Source organism: Schistosoma mansoni (genome assembly GCF_000237925.1).
Source record: "Schistosoma mansoni, WGS project CABG00000000 data, supercontig 0298, strain Puerto Rico, whole genome shotgun sequence".
Classification (NCBI taxonomy): domain Eukaryota; kingdom Metazoa; phylum Platyhelminthes; class Trematoda; order Strigeidida; family Schistosomatidae; genus Schistosoma; species Schistosoma mansoni.
The window spans coordinates 14,650-39,701 of NW_017386154.1; the positions used below are offsets into that span (position 1 = coordinate 14,650).

The window sequence follows — 25,052 nt, forward strand, 5'->3', positions numbered from 1 at the left end:
TTTCATCCTACAATTTTTTAACGTCGTATGTTAGAAAATTAATAATCAAGCTGTCAATTACGAAATCGAAGGCAGTTCAGTCAAAGCAATTTCATAGTTGACCATGATACTTGGGTCACATATGCTATCATTTTTGTGATGAAGTTTCACACAGACAATTCTTTAATAAAACAGATGGAAGTCACGCCAAACTGTACACGACTAAAGAATTGGTGAATTTTCTTTTCCGCTGGAATCGGGATGTTAAGAATCCATTAACATTAGTCTTAACATGTTATCCATGTTGATATTTCAACGATAAATTGGACAGATTTCCTCTTTGTTAACTTATTCATATCATGCATATGTCTCCATTATGTGAGAATAATTTGATAACGCTTTTCAGCTGACCACACTTACCAATACATAACCTTTATGTTGGATGATTGAAGATGGATTTTAGAAAATCTTAATTCACCTACGTTTCCCATTTTATTTATTTAAACACATAAATATTGATACAAGAAAGCACCAGATACATATGCGCCATACATATCTCATTCGATTTGCTTGAGGGCTGTGATACTGCCCAGGTGCCCAAATTGAAGCAGGTGACGTTTCCCATTGGTTAGCACTGGTTGCATAGAAGTAAATGTAGTCTACAGAGAACTGTTGATCAATGGTAAATTCGAACTAGCATCACACTACAACAACAGTTAACCAGAAGGAGAAACAAAAGAAGAGGAATCTTGTGATAGTGATGATGACGATGATGATGATGATGTGTGACCGTAATTATTCTCAATATAGAGTACCATTCCGATCGACTGTCATCTTGTTTCTTCATCTCCTTAAAAATTGGATCAGTGTATGTGACTTATCAAATCAAATAATTAACTTCATCTACTGACTAAAGTTAGTTCAGATGGACCTTTATTTCTGAATATTAATATTGTACAGATTGAGGATTTAAGATTTCAGCATAAAGAAGACATAAATTCAATCAGATTATTAAGGTAACAAATGTTATCAACGTTCTTTTAGATTGATGAAATAGGCTCATGTCTCTCTGAACTTATAAATTTAGTGAAGAATACTCCACAGTTTCAAGCATATATGTCTACTTGTGAGTCTAGACGTTGTTATCGAAATTCGATTCCACACACATCAACTTGAAGTTTGGTAGCATTGGTTTTTTTCACCCGTTTGTGCTTTCAGTAGTTAAGTTTAACTAACTGGTAATTGCTTCGGTATAATTTTATTTCCAAGCATAAATTTCGTAATGTTCAATTACGTCATCAATGAACTTTACATTTATCAATCTACAAGTGTTTTCTGACAATTGGTAGTGATTTATTTCTCCGGAAAATTCTTCTCAACACTACTACATGCACACATACTTTCAATTAACTAGTCAATATATCGTGGCCTACTTATCACACAATATTCCACACTTCGTATTTATAATTTATCTATTTAAGGAGAAATAACTGCCAAACGTATCAAGCCATGTAGTAGTTGCTCACGTTTATAATATCGTTTCTCATAGTATTTCTTTCCAACAATCATTGTATGTTGAGATTATGCATTGCATTTCACATCCTTTCACACTTCATGCGTGTTAACATATATATAGAGAGAGTGAGTGAGAGTGAGGTATCAATTTCACTATTTCTCACTATTTGTTATCCACCGAGTGAATTTATCAGCTCACCGATTCCTTTTTTGTCATATTTACTACTTGGGAATATACAGTAGTTTAAAAATGATAGACCAATTCTTCAGTCGATAACATCTCGACACCTACACGACAAAGTTATGTGCATGTCCATTTATTTGAGGATGTCGAGAAGAAGAGCGGGGACGTGTTATTCCATTCACACTTCAGAAGTGATTGAATGAGTTCGAGGTGAATTGTGAGTTATTGTTCGTCACTGAGGCCTGTGGAACTGCCAAACAGCTAACCAATGTTCTTTGCGCGGCTGTTCGGTGAGGCATAGTATATACTTCCAGTGACTTCTCTAAGGGATTCGTTATAATTAGGAACATTGTCGCTGGAATAAGTTCGGTTAAAGCTGAATGGAGTCTGTTCAGGGTCTAATAAGCTTATGCTACTTCTGTGGTTCTCATTTGTGACGGTTTTCAGTGGCTCATAGGGAAGATGAATATTGACAACATTTGCTTCCGATATCTGTGTCCACTGTGGACCAATCAACTGAACTTCAAACCAACGATTTCAACTTATCGACCCTAGAGTAGCCACTTGAGAACCTTTCGGTACAGGCCGTGATTGAAGCCAACATTTTAACCAACAAACAAGTCCTTGACTAGTTTCTCAATCCATTTTTTCATGTAGGTTTGAAGGTCAGTGCAGCCATGAAATTACATGAATAGTCTACTGGAAAAGAGAAAAGCAGATAGTGACTTGTTTCACTAATTTATATTCAGCCGGCTATCACATGGTGTACAATAGTTCCTAGTAGTCAGGAATAGTGATACTGAGGTACTCAATATTTCAAAAATATCTGACAAATTATATTAGAGATCTGAACTAATTAAATCTCATTTACGCAACACAACAATAGACGTGACATGAAAGATATATATTTCATGACACACGTTGGCGAAGTTGACGTAGAACGACAGAAAAGAAGATGGTCATGAAGAAGCCACTCGTCACAAGTCACGTCCTTCTCAGGAGTCACTTAGTTGATTTGATATGCGTGTATCATCAAATGTGTGGGAACATAACTATATAGCGTAGGCCACCTTGTGAATTCAAAATAGAGTAACGGGAAAGATGTCACACCTGCCGTCGTTATCTGCTTCCTTAGTCAGCGTGACCCTTGTAAACGGTCGTTTGCTTGACGCACAGGACCGAGTAGCAGGATCACAATTCTAAGTAAAAATAGAAGCTTATCCATGAAAATTTCCGATTATAATAAAACACAACTAAATGAACGAAGAATATACTTTTCAATAATTTCTCATCATGTTCGACAAATATAAATCGTAATTAATAATTGACAAGTTTCAAGATAGACTACATTATTCCAAATGTTTTGTCATATGAAATGAAATCAAATCGTTATTTCAATAAATGAGATGATGAGTCGATTGAAACTAGAACACAATGGAGAACCTGAAATCACCAGACGGTTGGCTGGCATACAACGGTTTTAATGTCTAACTTCAACCAATCCCCGAGATTAAGCGACACATCCATTGATCGTTCCAAAAGAAAAACGCATCCTTCATAGTAACTTCCTTCAATACATTCTAATATTCAAGTTAATTTTAGAAGAGATCATTAGTCACCTCATATTTCTTGTTTATTTCCATAGGAATGTAAAAGTTTTTTTATTTTTTAATTAATGTGCATTAAGGTCACATAAATCATACCATTTGTAACTGATTTCACCACATATATTTTTCTCCTTCACCTCAGCTGACAGTGTTTTCATAACATACCATAATCTTGAACTGCCTAATTAGTCCTTGTTTAAACTTATTTCTGGTAGAAAACGTGATTATATGACTACCCTAGTATCCTGATTCATGGATGAAAATAGAATGGACGTTTTTCATAAATTCTCACAACAAATCTTTCACAATAATACATTTCAGTGAATGGTCCGATAACTGAGAGTGTTAAGGGTCAATTCATTCTGAAAATGACTGAAGAATTCCTACGAACGTTTGTGTATTGTCGACAAAATTACAATATCAACATAATATGGAATCATGAAATAAGTCATCACTGAAGTATTAACAACTTTGTAAGAATTATTTGTCTTAACCTTTACTCTTCATTTCTATGATTCATCTGAATCCCTATTCGGAGGAGGGTTTCTGCGTAAATCGTTATATTCTATGAAAACAATAAATTTTCAAAGTTTTTTTATAATATCTTCAATGGGGTAGTCCATAGTGGTTGTTGATTTTCCAGATTTTGATTATTGGACTTAATAATGTACAGTTATATTGTAAGTTATATAATATACCCTTGTGATCCAGGGTTATTTTGCAGTGGTTTTCAAGAGAACCAGACAACATCCACAATTTCACTAGACAACACAAACAGTATAGCGGAATCCCATTTAATATGAGAGGCAGACACCGATTTCAGACTTAACACGAGCATTACAGTTCATCCTGTCTCACAAGGGAACCAGATACTATATGTGCTTCAACGCTACAATATGAATTGTACAGTTCAATGCTGTGGCGCAACCACATAGGTATCAAGCACCCCAGTGGACCATTCGTACCATTCATACACACATTCAAATCACATGTACAATTATTCCGATCAGTGATCGCGTAAATCAATTATGCACAGCATGAACAGGTCAAAGTTGACCCATTCCGCTTACACGACAGCCAAACTCATTACTGTTAGCAACGGCAACATGCCTTACAATGCTCCAATGACAATAGTTTTTGAGAACATTGAAAAGAAACCACCAGTATGAATGCAATTGGTTAACAAGCAAATCAACTTTCACACGAACAGTCAACAAAACTTGCCAAAGTAATGTCAAACCATCCACAGTGTCAATGGCAAACCTCCAGTCTCACATAAGACCTTCAGCTATACATGGCAGTATATATGTACATATGTACATATGACATATTAATCACTGAACTGAGATTTCGAAATTCATGTTTGTTTTCGCTCCATATGTGCTCAATGTTAACCATAGTCTTACTAGGACAGTAATCCCTCTGGTGCATCCTGCTTTTCGATAGTTGTCTAGCTTTGATCATTCTTCGATGTTAACTATAAAATTCAGCTTTCATTGTAGTAAGGATTGTAACAAAGTTTAAAAGCGTGATGAGATTAGATTTTGTAATATAAACGATATCTTTTCGTCAGTATGACTATGTCACATAAAAATTCCCGTATGATAGAAATTAATGAGCTAAACCGTTTGATTTTCTTCATTTGTCGTTCAGTTGATATCAGACTGTAATGAGAAATAATACGCCTAAATTATTCAGCATGTTTATCGTCTAAACCTAACGAACATGGAGAAATAACAAAAATTAATCCGTAACTGGTACACTTGTAATGCTAATGAAGGCAAAGAAACGATATTATAAACGTGAGCAACTACTACATGGCTTGATACGTTTGGCAGTTATTTCTCCTTAAATAGATAAATTATAAATACGAAGTGTGGAATATTTTGTGACAAGTAGGCCACGATATATTCACTAGTTAATTGAAAGTATATGTGTATAATACGTGTATTTCATAACATTGATATGGTTTCATATACGAAGTGAATTGAGCAGTCACGATTTTATGTGATCCTGAAATGTAACCAAATGCTTCAGACGATATACCATTTCACATACTATTCAAAGTGAGTATGTTCGTCAATTTTCAAACAGATAATCGTTGAAAGCATTTTACAGGAAGGAATGGACTTGTTTTCGTTGCACGATGCTACATCCTAAACTGTTGTTGCCAATATCGTGAGGGAACAAGAGCTCTACAAAAGACATGAATCAATGAGCCTTCAAATAACCTCTGATAATATCGCAGTGTATACATTATTCTGTTCACTGAGAACCGAACAAAGCCATAAAATTGAGAACGAGAATGACTCAATTGAAAGCAGAGTAAATGTGACTAGTAATTCAAATTGATGTTGTTTTCCTCGTTGAGTTTATAATGTTCAGCCTATACAATTGATTTCAGCATGATTCATTCAGTTGACGTACAAAATGTAGTGACACGATCACAAGATTCCTCATAATTTGTTCCTCCTTCTTCTTTTGCACCTACTAGATATCATAAACATCTCATGTGAGAATGAACCTGTCGAATACATCATAAAGCAAATGCACCTAAATACACCGAAACTGTAATGGATTTTTCTAAATGTCCGAATAAGCCTTATTTTGAGCTATTCTCGATACATGAATACAATGTTTATATGTTGTGGACAGCATGTGAAATAGTGTGTGCATTCATTTTATATCACGACTGCCAGTGGAAATATTACTTTACAAACCTACACCTGTAACCACAATGGAGCAGAGGCCGCCAATCAGAATTCTCTAATACATTCTGTCCTGCTGCTTCCTTTATAGTTCTATCCACTTGTTGTTCATTCATCTCATATCTGTTTCCATTTCTCAGATTAATGTGTTCTTGGGTCTTTCAACTGTTCTTTGTCATTGAGGATTCCAAGTGAGGGATGGCCTTGTGATGCAGTTGGGTCGTTACAAAGGATAAACGCATCCTTCATAGTAACTTCCTTCAATACATTCTAATATTCAAGTTAATTTTAGAAGAGATCATTAGTCACCTCATATTTCTTGTTTATTTCCATAGGAATGTAAAAGTTTTTTTATTTTTTAATTAATGTGCATTAAGGTCACATAAATCATACCATTTGTAACTGATTTCACCACATATATTTTTCTCCTTCACCTCAGCTGACAGTGTTTTCATAACATACCATAATCTTGAACTGCCTAATTAGTCCTTGTTTAAACTTATTTCTGGTAGAAAACGTGATTATATGACTACCCTAGTATCCTGATTCATGGATGAAAATAGAATGGACGTTTTTCATAAATTCTCACAACAAATCTTTCACAATAATACATTTCAGTGAATGGTCCGATAACTGAGAGTGTTAAGGGTCAATTCATTCTGAAAATGACTGAAGAATTCCTACGAACGTTTGTGTATTGTCGACAAAATTACAATATCAACATAATATGGAATCATGAAATAAGTCATCACTGAAGTATTAACAACTTTGTAAGAATTATTTGTCTTAACCTTTACTCTTCATTTCTATGATTCATCTGAATCCCTATTCGGAGGAGGGTTTCTGCGTAAATCGTTATATTCTATGAAAACAATAAATTTTCAAAGTTTTTTTATAATATCTTCAATTGGGTAGTCCATAGTGGTTGTTGATTTTCCAGATTTTGATTGTTGGACTTAATAATGTACAGTTATATTGTAAGTTATATAATATACCCTTGTGATCCAGGGTTATTTTGCAGTGGTTTTCAAGAGAACCAGACAACATCCACAATTTCACTAGACAACACAAACAGTATAGCGGAATCCCATTTAATATGAGAGGCAGACACCGATTTCAGACTTAACACGAGCATTACAGTTCATCCTGTCTCACAAGGGAACCAGATACTATATGTGCTTCAACGCTACAATATGAATTGTACAGTTCAATGCTGTGGCGCAACCACATAGGTATCAAGCACCCCAGTGGACCATTCGTACCATTCATACACACATTCAAATCACATGTACAATTATTCCGATCAGTGATCGCGTAAATCAATTATGCACAGCATGAACAGGTCAAAGTTGACCCATTCCGCTTACACGACAGCCAAACTCATTACTGTTAGCAACGGCAACATGCCTTACAATGCTCCAATGACAATAGTTTTTGAGAACATTGAAAAGAAACCACCAGTATGAATGCAATTGGTTAACAAGCAAATCAACTTTCACACGAACAGTCAACAAAACTTGCCAAAGTAATGTCAAACCATCCACAGTGTCAATGGCAAACCTCCAGTCACACATAAGACCTTCAGCTATACATGGCAGTATATATGTACATATGTACATATGACATATTAATCACTGAACTGAGATTTCGAAATTCATGTTTGTTTTCGCTCCATATGTGCTCAATGTTAACCATAGTCTTACTAGGACAGTAATCCCTCTGGTGCATCCTGCTTTTCGATAGTTGTCTAGCTTTGATCATTCTTCGATGTTAACTATAAAATTCAGCTTTCATTGTAGTAAGGATTGTAACAAAGTTTAAAAGCGTGATGAGATTAGATTTTGTAATATAAACGATATCTTTTCGTCAGTATGACTATGTCACATAAAAATTCCCGTTTGATAGAAATTAATGAGCTAAACCGTTTGATTTTCTTCATTTGTCGTTCAGTTGATATCAGACTGTAATGAGAAATAATACGCCTAAATTATTCAGCATGTTTATCGTCTAAACCTAACGAACATGGAGAAATAACAAAAATTAATCCGTAACTGGTACACTTGTAATGCTAATGAAGGCAAAGAAACGATATTATAAACGTGAGCAACTACTACATGGCTTGATACGTTTGGCAGTTATTTCTCCTTAAATAGATAAATTATAAATACGAAGTGTGGAATATTTTGTGACAAGTAGGCCACGATATATTCACTAGTTAATTGAAAGTATATGTGTATAATACGTGTATTTCATAACATTGATATGGTTTCATATACGAAGTGAATTGAGCAGTCACGATTTTATGTGATCCTGAAATGTAACCAAATGCTTCAGACGATATACCATTTCACATACTATTCAAAGTGAGTATGTTCGTCAATTTTCAAACAGATAATCGTTGAAAGCATTTTACAGGAAGGAATGGACTTGTTTTCGTTGCACGATGCTACATCCTAAACTGTTGTTGCCAATATCGTGAGGGAACAAGAGCTCTACAAAAGACATGAATCAATGAGCCTTCAAATAACCTCTGATAATATCGCAGTGTATACATTATTCTGTTCACTGAGAACCGAACAAAGCCATAAAATTGAGAACGAGAATGACTCAATTGAAAGCAGAGTAAATGTGACTAGTAATTCAAATTGATGTTGTTTTCCTCGTTGAGTTTATAATGTTCAGCCTATACAATTGATTTCAGCATGATTCATTCAGTTGACGTACAAAATGTAGTGACACGATCACAAGATTCCTCATAATTTGTTCCTCCTTCTTCTTTTGCACCTACTAGATATCATAAACATCTCATGTGAGAATGAACCTGTCGAATACATCATAAAGCAAATGCACCTAAATACACCGAAACTGTAATGGATTTTTCTAAATGTCCGAATAAGCCTTATTTTGAGCTATTCTCGATACATGAATACAATGTTTATATGTTGTGGACAGCATGTGAAATAGTGTGTGCATTCATTTTATATCACGACTGCCAGTGGAAATATTACTTTACAAACCTACACCTGTAACCACAATGGAGCAGAGGCCGCCAATCAGAATTCTCTAATACATTCTGTCCTGCTGCTTCCTTTATAGTTCTATCCACTTGTTGTTCATTCATCTCATATCTGTTTCCATTTCTCAGATTAATGTGTTCTTGGGTCTTTCAACTGTTCTTTGTCATTGAGGATTCCAAGTGAGGGATGGCCTTGTGATGCAGTTGGGTCGTTACAAAGGATAAACGCATCCTTCATAGTAACTTCCTTCAATACATTCTAATATTCAAGTTAATTTTAGAAGAGATCATTAGTCACCTCATATTTCTTGTTTATTTCCATAGGAATGTAAAAGTTTTTTATTTTTTAATTAATGTGCATTAAGGTCACATAAATCATACCATTTGTAACTGATTTCACCACATATATTTTTCTCCTTCACCTCAGCTGTAGAAGTATTCAACGAATCGTTTTCTGATTAAGAGAATGTAAAATGTATATATACGTGGTTAATTTCAATGTTACAGAACGATACAGACCGATCAAAATGAGAGCGATTATTTCACATTTGCTTTTAACCATTTTGGTTACCGCCATTATTACCGGTGAGTGTTGCTTGTTAATGTATGTTATTTGATGGTTAAATATTTATTGTGAATTACAAGTAACTGGTTAACTATTGATGTAGTGTGATGCTAGTTCGAATTTACCATTGATCAACAGTTCTCTGTAGACTACATTTACTTCTATGCAACCAGTGCTAACCAATGGGAAACGTCACCTGCTTCAATTTGGGCACCTGAGCAGTATCACAGCCCTCAAGCAAATCGAATGAGATATGTATGGCGCATATGTATCTGGTGCTTTCTTGTATCAATATTTATGTGTTTAAATAAATAAAATGGGAAACGTAGGTGAATTAAGATTTTCTAAAATCCATCTTCAATCATCCAACATAAAGGTTATGTATTGGTAAGTGTGGTCAGCTGAAAAGCGTTATCAAAGTATTCTCACATAATGGAGACATATGCATGATATGAATAAGTTAACAAAGAGGAAATCTGTCCAATTTATCGTTGAAATATCAACATGAAATTATACGACATATAAACGTAACTGTGAGAATGCAAAATACGGATGACTGGGTTGCGATAGAATTGAAGGCTTCCGAAAATTTTACAAAGTGGCATGACTTCCATCTGTTTTATTAAAGAATCGTTTATGTGAAACTTCATTACAAAAATGATAGTATATGTGACCCAAGTATCATGGTCAACTATGAAATTGCTTTGACTGAACTGTCTTCGATTCGTTAATTGACAGCTTGAGTTTTAATTTCTAACATACGACGTTAAAAAATTGTAGGATGAAGCAATTTTGTTTCGTTTCATGTGCACTAGTTCAAATTTACACTTTACATTCTACAAAAATAAATCGAATTTATTGCAATTGCACATACAGTGCAATATGTAAACTTTGTGCATTCTCGTGGTGAAAAACACAAATTGTATTACATTGCACATTTTTTATACCGTTTTCAGCTATCTTTTCATCAAGATCATCAGTATTACTTTTATCTTGAGTTTTAACTAGTAAGCCACAAAACACTGATGTCGGAGAGTACGGTTATCCGTATCGTATATGCTATTAGATGGATATTCGTATCTTGATGGTAGAAAATCCATCATATAACCAGTAGTAGTACGGTCATTTAATTAAACTGTGTAACTGAAAAACATGGTCCAGTCAACGATCACTGCATCTTTTCTAGATACTGTCATTATTTCTGAGCATGTGACAAAAGATAGCAACGGTATTTTGATTTCATTTTGATAGCTTCACATTATGCATTCATTAAGACTTCAGTCATATTACATAATTGACGAGTATGGGCAGTAATTGTCGAAATCGAACATAGAAAATTGATGACAAGACAACTGATATGGTTGTTCACCTCTTCTGCAAAGATTGAATTCTGATTTAGTAAACTCAGTTTCACTGACTTAACAAATATAATATAGCCTCAACAGTGTAGATAGTGATGGCACGAGTGACCAGAAATCAGAAGATGGATTTTGTGAATAATAGAATTCAACCGTATCGAAATTCAGACTGTCAATATGTTCTCGATATTGAAGATTAGATTGCTTAACCGGATTTTAGCCGTAAATCATGCCATATTATAATACTATCGTCGTTGGTGAGAAAAATATATACTAGATATTGACAGGCATCGACAATGATGAAGAACTGAGTGTTGTTTGTTCCAAATTTTGCAGATGAATATGTTTCTAAAGACAAATTTTTCGGTAAGTGAATGTCTACACAATACCTCGATCATATGGTTTTTACGTATTCTAATAACTAATTTCATTATCACTTGGAAATCACTTGTAATTGCACGACTATGATTGTGATGAAGATAATACGGCATCAATTTATGTTTCAGGATTTCATTTTAAACAACGATTACCATGCGTTGCTAAATTATCGTTGATTAATAGGAATTCCAGTACACTAGATATGACAGCTTCTAACTTAAGTGTACACTTGAAACACTTTCAAGCTTAGCACACCGATAACCGACTTTCACGAGATTCTACTCAGGAACATCAGACAGAGAACAGACAAACTTTCATAATCTAACTACTGTCCACATCTATTAGTCTCTAATTTACTGGACATCGAACATTGATAGAGGGTTTACTACATTTGTTACCAACTAAATGATCGTGTGTCGCTTGTAAAAAATTGATGATTCTCAATGTCTTATCTGAAACAAAATAAAAGAATAGTATTTTCATTTCATTTTGATAGCTTCACATTATGCATTCATTAAGACTTCAGTCATATTACATAATTGACGAGTATGGGCAGTAATTGTCGAAATCGAACATAGAAAATTGATGACAAGACAACTGATATGGTTGTTCACCTCTTCTGCAAAGATTGAATTCTGATTTAGTAAACTCAGTTTCACTGACTTAACAAATATAATATAGCCTCAACAGTGTAGATAGTGATGGCACGAGTGACCAGAAATCAGAAGATGGATTTTGTGAATAATAGAATTCAACCGTATCGAAATTCAGACTGTCATGATGTTCTCGATATTGAAGATTAGATTGCTTAACCGGAATGTAGCTGTAACATCATACTATTTTTCCCACTCATGTTCGACAGTGAAAAAAGTCCTCGTTGATTAATAGGAATTCCAGTACACTAGATATGACAGCTTCTCACATAAGTGTACACTTGAAACAGTTTTCAGCTGAGCACACCGATAACCGACTTTCACGAGATTCTACTCAGGAACATCAGACAGAGAACAGACGAACTTTCATAATCTAACTACTGTCCACATTTATTAGTCTCTAACTTACTGGACATCGAACATTGATAGAGGGTTTACTACATTTGTTACCAACTCAATGATCGTGTGTCGCTTGTAAAAAATTGATGATTGTCATCACGTCCTCTCTGAAATAAAGTAACAGATTAGTCATGACTACTTGAAGTAGCACAACTCCGTGTGAGGTGGGAAATCGTAAATGATGATCCTCGATGACTTACATCATATCATATGTTTTCAGATCTAGTTTGATTGAAGAATTAATTCAATCGGTAGTGAAGTCACACAGGATTCTTATCAGTTAACTTGACTTCTCATGGAACGTTGTTCTCTTTGACAGTGATTGCGAATGCTCGACGATTTCAACTGTCGGAGAAGGGTGATAACTTGACGTGATTTTGTTCCTTCAATGTATGAGCACGATTGTTCCGAATGATTAGTAGTAATCATGATCGTTATTATAAAATTCTGAGTGCGAAACAGAAGTCGAAAGCATAGAAAATATCATTGGTGCAAAATTTCTTCTTTGCCAGATGCATAATTCTCAGTAATTCTTTATGAGGACTTATGATTCTCGATCAATTGAAGACTGTTCTGGCTAATGGATACATAAATTTTATGCCACGTTAAATGTGCTTCATTTCAATATTTGCTTTCTGATGAAATTCATCACAGTAAATCAATTTCAAACAAACACTCATATTTTTTATATACACATTATGAAAATTCTTATCAGTGTTCTTCTATGAATTATTCAGATTCATATACGGGACTAATGTGTCCAAGCATAAAAGATTTCCGTAAGTATAAATCATTTAAGTGAATGACAACGTTGACATTATGACGAATCTGACGATTTTGATTTCTGTATTTTTTAGTTGAACACCTTAAAAATAAATGTTATGGCCTCTCCACTCATCGTAAGTTGTATTTCCTGTTCCTTGTATTTTGTCCACATTGTGAGTTGAGATGATGTACGACGTAAAATAAAATATGACACACACTGCTCTCTCTCACATACAGTACAAATGGAAACCAATATAAATTTGTCAGTCAATATGAGACTGAATAGTGTTGAGTGATTTATGCGCTCAATAAACGACGCGACATTTGCGTGTGCAATCCGCGTCACAGTGATGTGTGTGCACTTCTGAGCAGTCTCGTACTAAAACTAAACCTCTTTTTGTGCTTAGCTGTCCCCAATGGTTGCTCGAACAAAATTGGTTAACTATTTAAACTACAAGATGACGAATGTCCAGTGACATTTGCTGCTATATTCCGATATGGAGAAAGCAAGTAAATAAATCTTATTCACATTCGAACAGTTGCAACAAGTCTACATTTATCAACTATCTAGCTGTTGATGAAGATGACGTGGACTCAACATTTGATCAGATATATCAGCCTTAACAACACTCTTAGTTAAGTTGAATGAGATCAACTTGACTCGAAAATCTAACAACGTCTCAATAAATATATCGCTTTTTCCGATCAAAGAACTATGGTGGAAAAGTAGATAAACGTGCAAGGATGCTCATAGTAAAACATTCACACGTGAGATAGTATTCAAATATCCAGTAAACTTCAAGTAAGAAAATTGAGATATATCAAATAAATGTACATGGGAACGTTGTGATGTAAGCTGTGTGTATAACATTCACAACAATTCCCTAGTGAATTACGTCGTATTTAAAGACTCTGTGTAGCATTATTCAATTATTAAATTATAGCTATCAAGAACTCTTTCGAGCACTGTGACCCAACCATGTGACACACATTTGATAGTCGCTTACAGAAAGCACCAATCACCCATGAAATAGAGGTAGCTCACATCAAGTTCAATTATTCATCTATGGATAGTGAAAATATTTCTAATCAGTGTGAATGAAGTCATTTGCAAGTCAGATTAGAAGAGAGAGCATGTGTGAGTGCCGATTCACACCTCACAATATTCCTCGCACTGGAGACGAACATCAGATTCGATGCTTTTCCGAAATTTGAAACACAAATTTCTACGATTGACCAAAGCTTTTGTGAACAATCAATGATAGTGACTAATCACAAATAGCATGAATAAATCTTGTTGACATTTTGATGAGGCTAACATGTTTTTCTTTCTTTCTCTAAAGCACTCGGCAATCATCCTGATCAAAATGAATTCATCAATGATGGTAAGCTGAATTTCTCCCTATTACTGTAATGATAGTTTAGTTGGCCAAATTTGTATAAAGGGAGAAATGACATACATTTATCTGACTATTTATATATAGATTCAGCGTAGAATAGATAAGCACGTGCATTGAATGTGATTCCAGTGATTGAATTCTAATCTCTATCACGTTGTTACTCACCTGAATAACTGAAATTCAGAGGCACAGGACATTATATCTCAGACAGTTAATTTTGACTCCGATAATACTCATGTTTTGAAACCAGTCAATTTTGTAATACCAGATGGACATTGGTTTGTATATGCGAACGCTGTGTATCCGGTTGTTTGTTGAATAAATAATTGACGAATATGGGCAGTAATTGTCGAAATCGAACATAGAAAATTGATGACAAGACAACTGATATGGTTGTTCACCTCTTCTGCAAAGATTGAATTCTGATTAAGTAAACTCTGTTTCACTGACTTAACAAATATAATATAGCCTCAACAGTGTACATAGTGATGGCACGAGTGACCAGAAATCAGAAGATGGAATTTGTGAATAATAGAATCCAACCGTATCGAAATTCAGACTGTCAATATGTTCTCGATATTGAAGATTAGATTGCTTAACCGGAATGTAGCTGTGACATCATACTATTTTTCCCACTCATGTTCGACAGTGAAAAAAGTCCTCGTTGATTAATATGAATTCCAGTACATTAGATATGACAGCTTCTCACATAAGTGTACACTTGAAACAGTTTTCAGCTGAGCACACCGATAACCGACTTTCACGAGATTCTACTCAGGAACATCAGACAGAGAACAGACGAACTTTCATAATCTAACTACTGTCCACATTTATTAGTCTCTAACTTACTGGACATCGAACATTGATAGAGGGTTTACTACATTTGTTACCAACTCAATGATCGTGTGTCGCTTGTATAAAATTGATGATTGTCATTATGTCCTCTCTGAAATAAAGTAACAGATTATTCATGACTACTTGAAGTAGCACAACTCCTTGTGAGGTGGGAAATCGTAAATGATGATCCTCGATGACTTACATCATATCATATGTTTTCAGATCTAGTTTGATTGAAGAATTAATTCAATCGGTAGTGAAGTCACACAGGATTCTTATCAGTTAACTTGACTTCTCATGGAACGTTGTTCTCTTTGACAGTGATTGCGAATGCTCGACGATTTCAACTGTCGGAGAAGGGTGATAACTTGACGTGATTTTGTTCCTTCAATGTATGAACACGATTGTTCCGAATGATTAGTAGTAATCATGATCGTTATTATAAAATTCTGAGTGCGAAACAGAAGTCGAAAGCATAGAAAATATCATTGGTGCAAAATTTCTTCTTTGCCAGATGCATAATTCTCAGTAATTCTTTATGAGGACTTGTGATTCTCGATCAATTGAAGACTGTTCTGGCTAATGGATACATAAATTTTATGCCACGTTAAATGTGCTTCATTTCAATATTTGCTTTCTGATGAAATTCATCGCAGTAAATCAATTTCAAACAAACACTCATATTTTTCATATACACATTATGAAAATTCTAATCCATGTTCTTCTATGAATTATTCAGATTCCGATGTTGCACTATTGTGTCCAGGCATGAAATACTTCCGTAAGTATAAATCATTTAAGTGAATGACAACATTGACATTATGACGAATCTGATGATTTTGATTTCTGTACTTTTTAGTTGAAGATATTCATTTTCAATGCGCTAGAATCTACACTCGTCGTAAGTTGTATTTTTTCTTCTTTGTATTTTGACCACACTGTGAGTTGAGATGATGTACGACGTAAAATAAAATGTGACACACACTGCTCTCTCTCACATACAGTACAAATGGAAACCAATATAAATTTGTCAGTCAATATGAGACTGAATAGTGTTGAGTGATTTATGCGCTCAATAAACGACGCGACATTTGCGTGTGCAATCCGCGTCACAGTGATGTGTGTGCACTTCTGAGCAGTCTCGTACTAAAACTAAACCTCTTTTTGTGCTTAGTTGTCCTCAATGGTTGCTCGAACAAAATTGGTTGACTATTTAAACTACAAGATGACGAGTGTCAAGTGAGATTTGCTGCTAAATACCGATACGGAGAAAGCAAGTAAATAAATCTTATTCACATTCGAACAGTTGCAACAAGTCTACATTTATCAACTATCTAGCTGTTGATGAAGATGACGTGGACTCAACATTTGATCAGATATATCAGCCTTAACAACACTCTTAGTTAAGTTGAATGAGATCAACTTGACTCGAAAATCTAACAACGTCTCAATAAATATATCGCTTTTTCCGATCAAAGAAATATGGTGGAAAAGTAGATAAACGTGCAAGGATGCTCATAGTAAAACATTCACACGTGAGATAGTATTCAAATATCCAGTAAACTTCAAGTAAGAAAATTGAGATATATCAAATAAATGTACATGGGAACGTTGTGATGTAAGCTGTGTGTATAACATTCACAACAATTCCCTAGTGAATTACGTCGTATTTAAAGACTCTGTGTAGCATTATTCAATTATTAAATTATAGCTATCAAGAACTCTTTCGAGCACTGTGACCCAACCATGTGACACACATTCGATAGTCGCTTACAGAAAGCACCAATCACCCATGAAATAGAGGTAGCTCACATCAAGTTCAATTATTCATCTATGGATAGTGAAAATATTTCTAATCAGTGTGAATGAAGTCATTTGCAAGTCAGATTAGAAGAGAGAGCATGTGTGAGTGCCGATTCACACCTCACAATATTCCTCGCACTGGAGACGAACATCAGATTCGATGCTTTTCCGAAATTTGAAACACAAATTTCTACGATTGACCAAAGCTTTTGTGAACAATCAATGATAGTGACTAATCACAAATAGCATGAATAAATCTTGTTGACATTTTGATGAGGCTAACATGTTTTTCTTTCTTTCTCTAAAGCACTCGGCAATCATCCTGATCAAAATGAATTCATCAATGATGGTAAGCTGAATTTCTCCCTATTACTGTAATGATAGTTTAGTTGGCCAAATTTGTATAAAGGGAGAAATGACATACATTTATCTGACTATTTATATATAGATTCAGCGTAGAATAGATAAGCACGTGCATTGAATGTGATTCCAGTGATTGAATTCTAATCTCTATCACGTTGTTACTCACCTGAATAACTGAAATTCAGAGGCACAGGACATTATATCTCAGACAGTTAATTTTGACTCCGATAATACTCATGTTTTGAAACCAGTCAATTTTGTAATACCAGATGGACATTGGTTTGTATATGCGAACGCTGTGTATCCGGTTGTTTGTTGAATAAATAATTGACGAATATGGGCAGTAATTGTCGAAATTGAACATAGAAAATTGATGACAAGACAACTGATATGGTTGTTCACCACTTCTGCAAAGATTGAATTCTGATTAAGTAAACTCTGTTTCACTGACTTAACAAATATAATATAGCCTCAACAGTGTACATAGTGATGGCACGAGTGACCAGAAATCAGAAGATGGATTTTGTGAATAATAGAATTCAACCGTATCGAAATTCAGACTGTCATGATGTTCTCGATATTGAAGATTAGATTGCTTAACCGGAATGTAGCTGTAACATCATACTATTTTTCCCACTCATGTTCGACAGTGAAAAAAGTCCTCGTTGATTAATAGGAATTCCAGTACATTAGATATGACAGGTTCTCACATACGTGTACACTTGAAACAGTTTTCAGCTGAGCACACCGATAACCGACTTTCACGAGATTCTACTCAGGAACATCAGACAGAGAACAGACGAACTTTCATAATCTAACTACTGTCCACATTTATTAGTCTCTAACTTACTGGACATCGAACATTGATAGAGGGTTTACTACATTTGTTACCAACTCAATGATCGTGTGTCGCTTGTAAAAAATTGATGATTGTCATCACGTCCTCTCTGAAATAAAGTAACAGATTATTCATGACTACTTGAAGTAGCACAACTCCTTGTGAGGTGGGAAATCGTAAATGATGATCCTCGATGACTTACATCATATCATATGTTTTCAGATCTAGTTTGATTGAAGAATTAATTCAATCGCTAGTGAAGTCACACAGGATTCTTATCAGTTAACTTGACTTCTCATGGAACGTTGTTCTCTTTGACAGTGATTGCGAATGCTCGACGATTTCAACTGTCGGAGAAGGGTGATAACTTGACGTGATTTTGTTCCTTCAATGTATGAACACGATTGTTCCGAATGATTAGTAGTAATCATGATCGTTATTATAAAATTCTGAGTGCGAAACAGAAGTCGAAAGCATAGAAAATATCATTGGTGCAAAATTTCTTCTTTGCCAGATGCATAATTCTCAGTAATTCTTTATGAGGACTTATGATTCTCGATCAATTGAAGACTGTTCTGGCTAATGGATACATAAATTTTATGCCACGTTAAATGTGCTTCATTTCAATATTTGCTTTCTGATGAAATTCATCACAGTAAATCAATTTCAAACAAACACTCATATTTTTCATATACACATTATGAAAATTCTAATCAGTGTTCTTCTATGAATTATTCAGATTCCGATGTTGGACTAATGTGTCCAAGCATGAAAGAATTCCGTAAGTATAAATCATTTAAGTGAATGACAACATTGACATTATGACGAATCTGACGATTTTGATTTCATTATTCTATAGTTAAACATTTTAAATATAATTGCGCAAGAGCCTACAATCCTGGTAAGTTGAATTTCTTCTTCTTTGTATTTTGTCCACATTGTGAGTTGAGATGATGTACGACGTAAAATAAAATATGACACACACTGCTCTCTCTCACATACAGTACAAATGGAAACCAATATAAATTTGTCAGTCAATATGAGACTGAATAGTGTTGAGTGATTTATGTGCTCAATAAACGACGTGACATTCACGTGTGCAATCCGCGTCACAGTGATGTGTGTGCACTTCCGAGCAGTCTCGTACTAAAACTAAACCTCTTTTTGTGCTTAGTTGTCCTCAATGGTTGCTCGAACAAAATTGGTTGACTATTTAAACTACAAGATGACGAGTGTCAAGTGAGATTTGCTGCTAAATACCGATACGGAGAAAGCAAGTAAATAAATCTTATTCACATTCGAACAGTTGCAACAAGTCTACATTTATCAACTATCTAGCTGTTGATGAAGATGACGTGGACTCAACATTTGATCAGATATATCAGCCTTAACAACACTCTTAGTTAAGTTGAATGAGATCAACTTCACTCGAAAATCTAACAACGTCTTAATAAATATATCGCTTATTCCGATCAAAGAACTATGGTGGAAAAGTAGATAAACGTGCAAGGATGCTCATAATAAAACATTCACATGTGAGATAGTATTCAAATACCCAGTAAACTTCAAGTAAGAAAATTGAGATATATCAAATAAATGTACATGGGAACGTTGTGATGCAAGCTGTGTGTATAACATTCACAACAATTCCCTAGTGAATTACGTCGTATTTAAAGACTCTGTGTAGCATTATTCACTTATTAAATTACAGCTATCAAGAACTCTTTCCAGCACTGTGACCCCAACCATGTGACACACATTCGATAGTCGCTTACTGAAATCACCAATCACCCATAAAATAGAGGAAGCTCACATCAAGTTCATTTGTTCATCTAGGGATAGTGAAAATATTTCTAATCAGTGTGAATGAAGTCATTTGCAAGTCAGATTAGAAGAGAGAGCATGTGTGAGTGCCGTTTCACACTTCACAATATCTCTCGCACTGCAGACGAACATCAGATTCGATGTTTTGTTTTTGAAAATTTGAAACAGAATTTTACAACGATTGACCAAAGCTTTTGGGTACAATCAATAATAGTGACTAATCACAAATAGCATGAATGAATCTTGTTGACATTTTGATGAGGTTAATATGTTTTACTTTCTTTCTCCAAAGAACTCGACAAGCATCCTGATCAAAATGAATTCATCAATGATGGTAAGCTGAATTTCTCCTTATTACTGTAATGATAGTTTGGTTGGCCACATTTGTATAAAGGGAGAAATGACACACATCTATCTGACTATGTATCTGAAGATTCAGCGTAGAATAGATACGCACCTGTATTGAATGTTCGAAGAATATGTGACGAAAATTCTTGCACATTGCTTTACTGGAAATCAACATATGAAATACTGTTGCAATAAATGCACTCACGTTTATATATCCCGACGGACTAAATGACATCAATAGTCAGCTTTATTAGATGCCCTATATCTATGCAGAGTTATATCATTACTTAAAAAGCATGGGAAATAAAATGATAAATGAGCTTTATGAAGCTATGCACCATATTGCTTGACATTCGGATAAACTACGCCTTGAAATCAACTTATGTATCGGTATTTTCAACAAGATGGTATGAAGTGAATTCAGTGTGGAAAATTTTCAGTAGGCTGGAACAGTGAAAAGCAATAACATTTACACCAGATCTAACGAGTTTTAACTTTAAACTCTTAATAGATGCGTTATAACTATGGATGGCAATAAACAATTAATTTGCTGTTTACATCATGATTTATTTCAAGCTTTGTGTGATTCGGTAAATCGATGCTTCAAACTCAGTAAAGGATGCTAACATTTGTTGATGCAATCTTCAGTTAGCTGTATCTGTGTATTAATTGATATCAGCTAAATGTTGTTACCCGTCATGATTATCAGTTCATTAGAAAATCTAGTGTAGTAAAAATAGCGAATTGGAAAACGTCGCTGTAATTAATTGGTCAATCAGTGATGATTGCCCTCCCAGTGTTTACTGACTGTAATTGTGATAGTCAAGCAAGAAAAATCAACAGCATTTTGATTTCTCCCTCAATATTTCGATATCCGCTTCATTAAACAAAACGGATTCAACACGAGAGTGTACTTTTGACAGTGCCTCAAATTGACTACTTTGATAGCGAACTCCACAATATTCCAATAATGGACCCCTTAGAGAAATCAGAAGAACTCGAGTAACCAGACTAGCTTTTTAATGACCATAATTTGGATGAACGTTTAAATCTGTCAAGAACATAAATCTAAAATTTAACTTCGCATATTACCCAGACTAACCCCGTTTGTGTGAAGGCGGTAACAAGAGGCCAAATACTGGTTGCGTTGCATGAACTTATTTTAAGCGCTGGTTTTTCCAAACAACTATTCATAGTAAGAAGTGGTAAAGCGGAGCGGGAAAATCAACTGGTTCTGATAAAGCGTGAATGAATATTTATAACCGGGTAAAAATAAACTAAAGAGGTAGTGAATCGGGTAGGCTATGTACACACATAGGCTTATAAAAAACAGTCAAAGTGTCAACATGCGAATAACTGACAAGGTCGAAATGTGACTCAAGAAAAATGAACACACTGATCTGTCCAGACTCTAAAATGACAAATAAGAGCTTGATACAGTGGTAGGAACTTCACATCCACCATATCCTATGGTTTAACGTATTCGCCATCAAACATAGATAGATGACTGAATATTTGCGAGTGTTTCACTAACCATGTCACATTTGAATAGAGTTGATATTTAACATCATCCTTTCTCGAAATTCATTTAATGGATTCTCGTTGATTCCTTAAAGTTGTTTTGATGTGAACTGTTCAGAACTCCATACTTCTCTAGATGACTGACGCTCATTCTTCAACAGTTAGGCTATGATAATGCCAGATCACTTGATTGATATTCATAAGCTTTGTCGATTCATGCAGTATTAAAATTTGCTGCGTGTTAACAATTGTTTACTCAGTCAAATCAGACTGTTGCATTTAATTTTTTGGGCAATTTCGAATAATTTTCCGTATCATTGCTCATCAGATTCACTTCCGCTTTCTGAATTTGACAATAACGTCTTTTCAAACAGTTTATATCATGAGTCGATTGAAGATAGACCACCATGGGGAACCTGGAAGCACTGGAAGAACATTACGTCCTATCGTCGGACTCCTCAGCAGTGCGCAACCACGTCTTTTGTTTAATGAAATTTAGCCTTGCATTTAGGTGAATTCTACTTTTCTAAGCTGTTAGCCAAGGACTTCAATCTATTTAAATTCAGTCTTTAATTCGTTATTCATCACAACCTTGTGATGGTTTGTCATGTATATTTCAGCAAACTCTTTCCGATTAGACTATACGTAATTTTCACTAAAGTAATTCATACTACATTTAGCTTGTTTAGATCAAGTATGTTGAGTGGAGTTTTAATTCAGTTTGTGTTATTCGTTTCAAACTTCTCTTTCATGAATACGATTGCAGTTGGTCAGTCTTTTATTGACACATGGGCATCCTGTGCGGATTAATTCATCATATCTTAAGCCACAAGCATTATGGGGCATGACAAATGTGGATAGAATTGTTTCTTAGAACTATTAAAACTTGCAATAATTTAATTTGATTATTTATACTCTGAAGAAGTGGCTTATACTGAGTCAAGGCACGAAACTCATTAATTCTACTCCTCGGAATATGACATATATATGTATATATTTGTACGAACTAGTTAGATATTATCTTGAAATGTGTGTGAAACATTACCCAATGGATTACTATCATACAAACTACTAATGTTTCACCAAAATGTTTTCAACGGCAGCTCCAGGTATATGAGCAAACCTCTTAGTATGTAGACTTTAAACAGTTTCATATTCATTCATGATTTTGATTGTAAACTATCATGTTGACGGTTAAACAATAAAGAACAACAATCACATATCTATTATGAAATATTGCAGTGATCTTCTGAATAAGAAAGCCACCGCTTTGAATTCTTTCTTTTTACTGAGTATGATTTCACTCTCAATAAGCATGAACAATCTAAATATGACAAATTTCTACCTTATTACATTTCAGATACGCGCAGGAATTCCCTCACCCCTATTGTTCAAGTAGTTTAGACTTAGCAAAATTGTTGAATAAAAATTATATCCATCACATCAAGTATTTTGTATTCCAAATATACATAATCCTTAATTCGAACAACAATAGGAAATAATCACACTTGTTTATTGGCAGTTATGTGAACTTCACACGACGATACGTATGAATGGCTGCATAGTTTTAGTCACAGAATACAGACCCTATGTCATAATACAGTGGGATTAGTTTTCAAGAATTGTCAATTTTTTTTATTTCTTTCTTCTAGGACAGTAGCAGCTATCTAAAGATCGGTCATTCGAATTAGCGAATAAGATCGACGTAATAAGTGATTACCTAAGATGAAATATAAATGATTTTAATGTCAGATGTAGATTTCAGTAGTTCGAGAAAACAGGTAAATACATCAGTTGAAGTAAATAATTTTAGACAATGAACTAGGCAACACAAACAACAATTTCTGTAACAAAGGGATTTAAATAATTAAAATAAGGTATGAATGAATCAAGAAAAGTGTTTTGGTGAGAGAAAATAAATGAATGTGTGCCCAATACTACCGATATTTATGGAGGTTAATCACATGCGAAGACAAGGAGTTCGATCACTCCCTAATAATACTCTGCCTTATTAAACATAAGGATAAATTATCAGAAGGGGTTTTGTGGAGATTTAGTATTTTTCATAGTTGAAACCGTGAGTCAAGTATAAATGGATATCTCATGAAACTTTGATTCAGAGTTTCAATGCCAACCACAATCCAGCTTTACAGCTAGAGCATATGAATATATACACTTAGAGTCATTCATACACATTGAACAAAATGTTCAGACTGAATGTCAAGGCAAATCGAGAATATTAGAAACGAGGTAATACAAGTGTTTTGTGACCATTTGTAGTGATTTGCTTTTCCGGAATATTTTTATCAACACTACTCTTTGTACGTCAACTGAATGAAACATGCTGAAATCACATGTGTAGACTGAATATATATATATATATATATATATATATATATATATATGAGTGCGCGCGCCCTGTTAGTATATGAACGTGCTGATCCCCGCCAATCAGAGAGGAGCGGATTATCGATCAGAGCAATGATACATAAAATCGTACGAACAGTCTTCATTACTTGTCAGTCCTGCTTTCTGCCTAGCCTACCAGTTAAGTCCAGAACACCAATAACAGCCACGGCAATATGAGTCATTATTCACAAACATACTGGGTTTATTTACCAACCAAACAGACCACATCGACCATAAAATAGCAAATAACATTTGTACAATAATTGGCGACATGTGGTTGTGAATTAAGGAGAAGGAAATCAATAATAATAGTTCAAAGGTCAAAATAAAGCTAATGATAAGAGGAACACGAATATGAATAGTTTAGTTACGTAACAATTATACAATGGGAAATAGACATATTACATTGGTCCATAAATAGTCTTCAAGAGTTGCCAATCACAATTCTCTTTGGGATACAACAATATATATATATGTCCACAGAGAGAGGGATCAATTTCACTATTTCTTATCTACCAACTGAGTTCATCAGCTCACCGTTTTCGTGTTTTGTCATATTTACTACTTGCGAATATATAGTAG

The 25,052-nt window shown here is 34.6% G+C and overlaps 1 protein-coding gene across 1 annotated transcript; it reads left to right on the forward strand.

The window, feature by feature from the left end:
- Nucleotides 1–13,086: 13,086 nt before the first annotated feature.
- On the forward strand, nt 13,087–23,465 carry Smp_156830 (hypothetical protein; the record flags this gene model as incomplete). The annotated part of the gene is made up of 6 exons (XM_018792416.1): nt 13,087–13,141; nt 17,475–17,516; nt 19,108–19,149; nt 19,228–19,269; nt 20,485–20,526; nt 23,422–23,465. 6 exons carry the CDS (start codon nt 13,087–13,089, stop codon nt 23,463–23,465), a joined length of 267 nt encoding a protein of 88 aa, XP_018644286.1.
- Between the last annotated feature and the right edge of the window lie 1,587 nt (nt 23,466–25,052).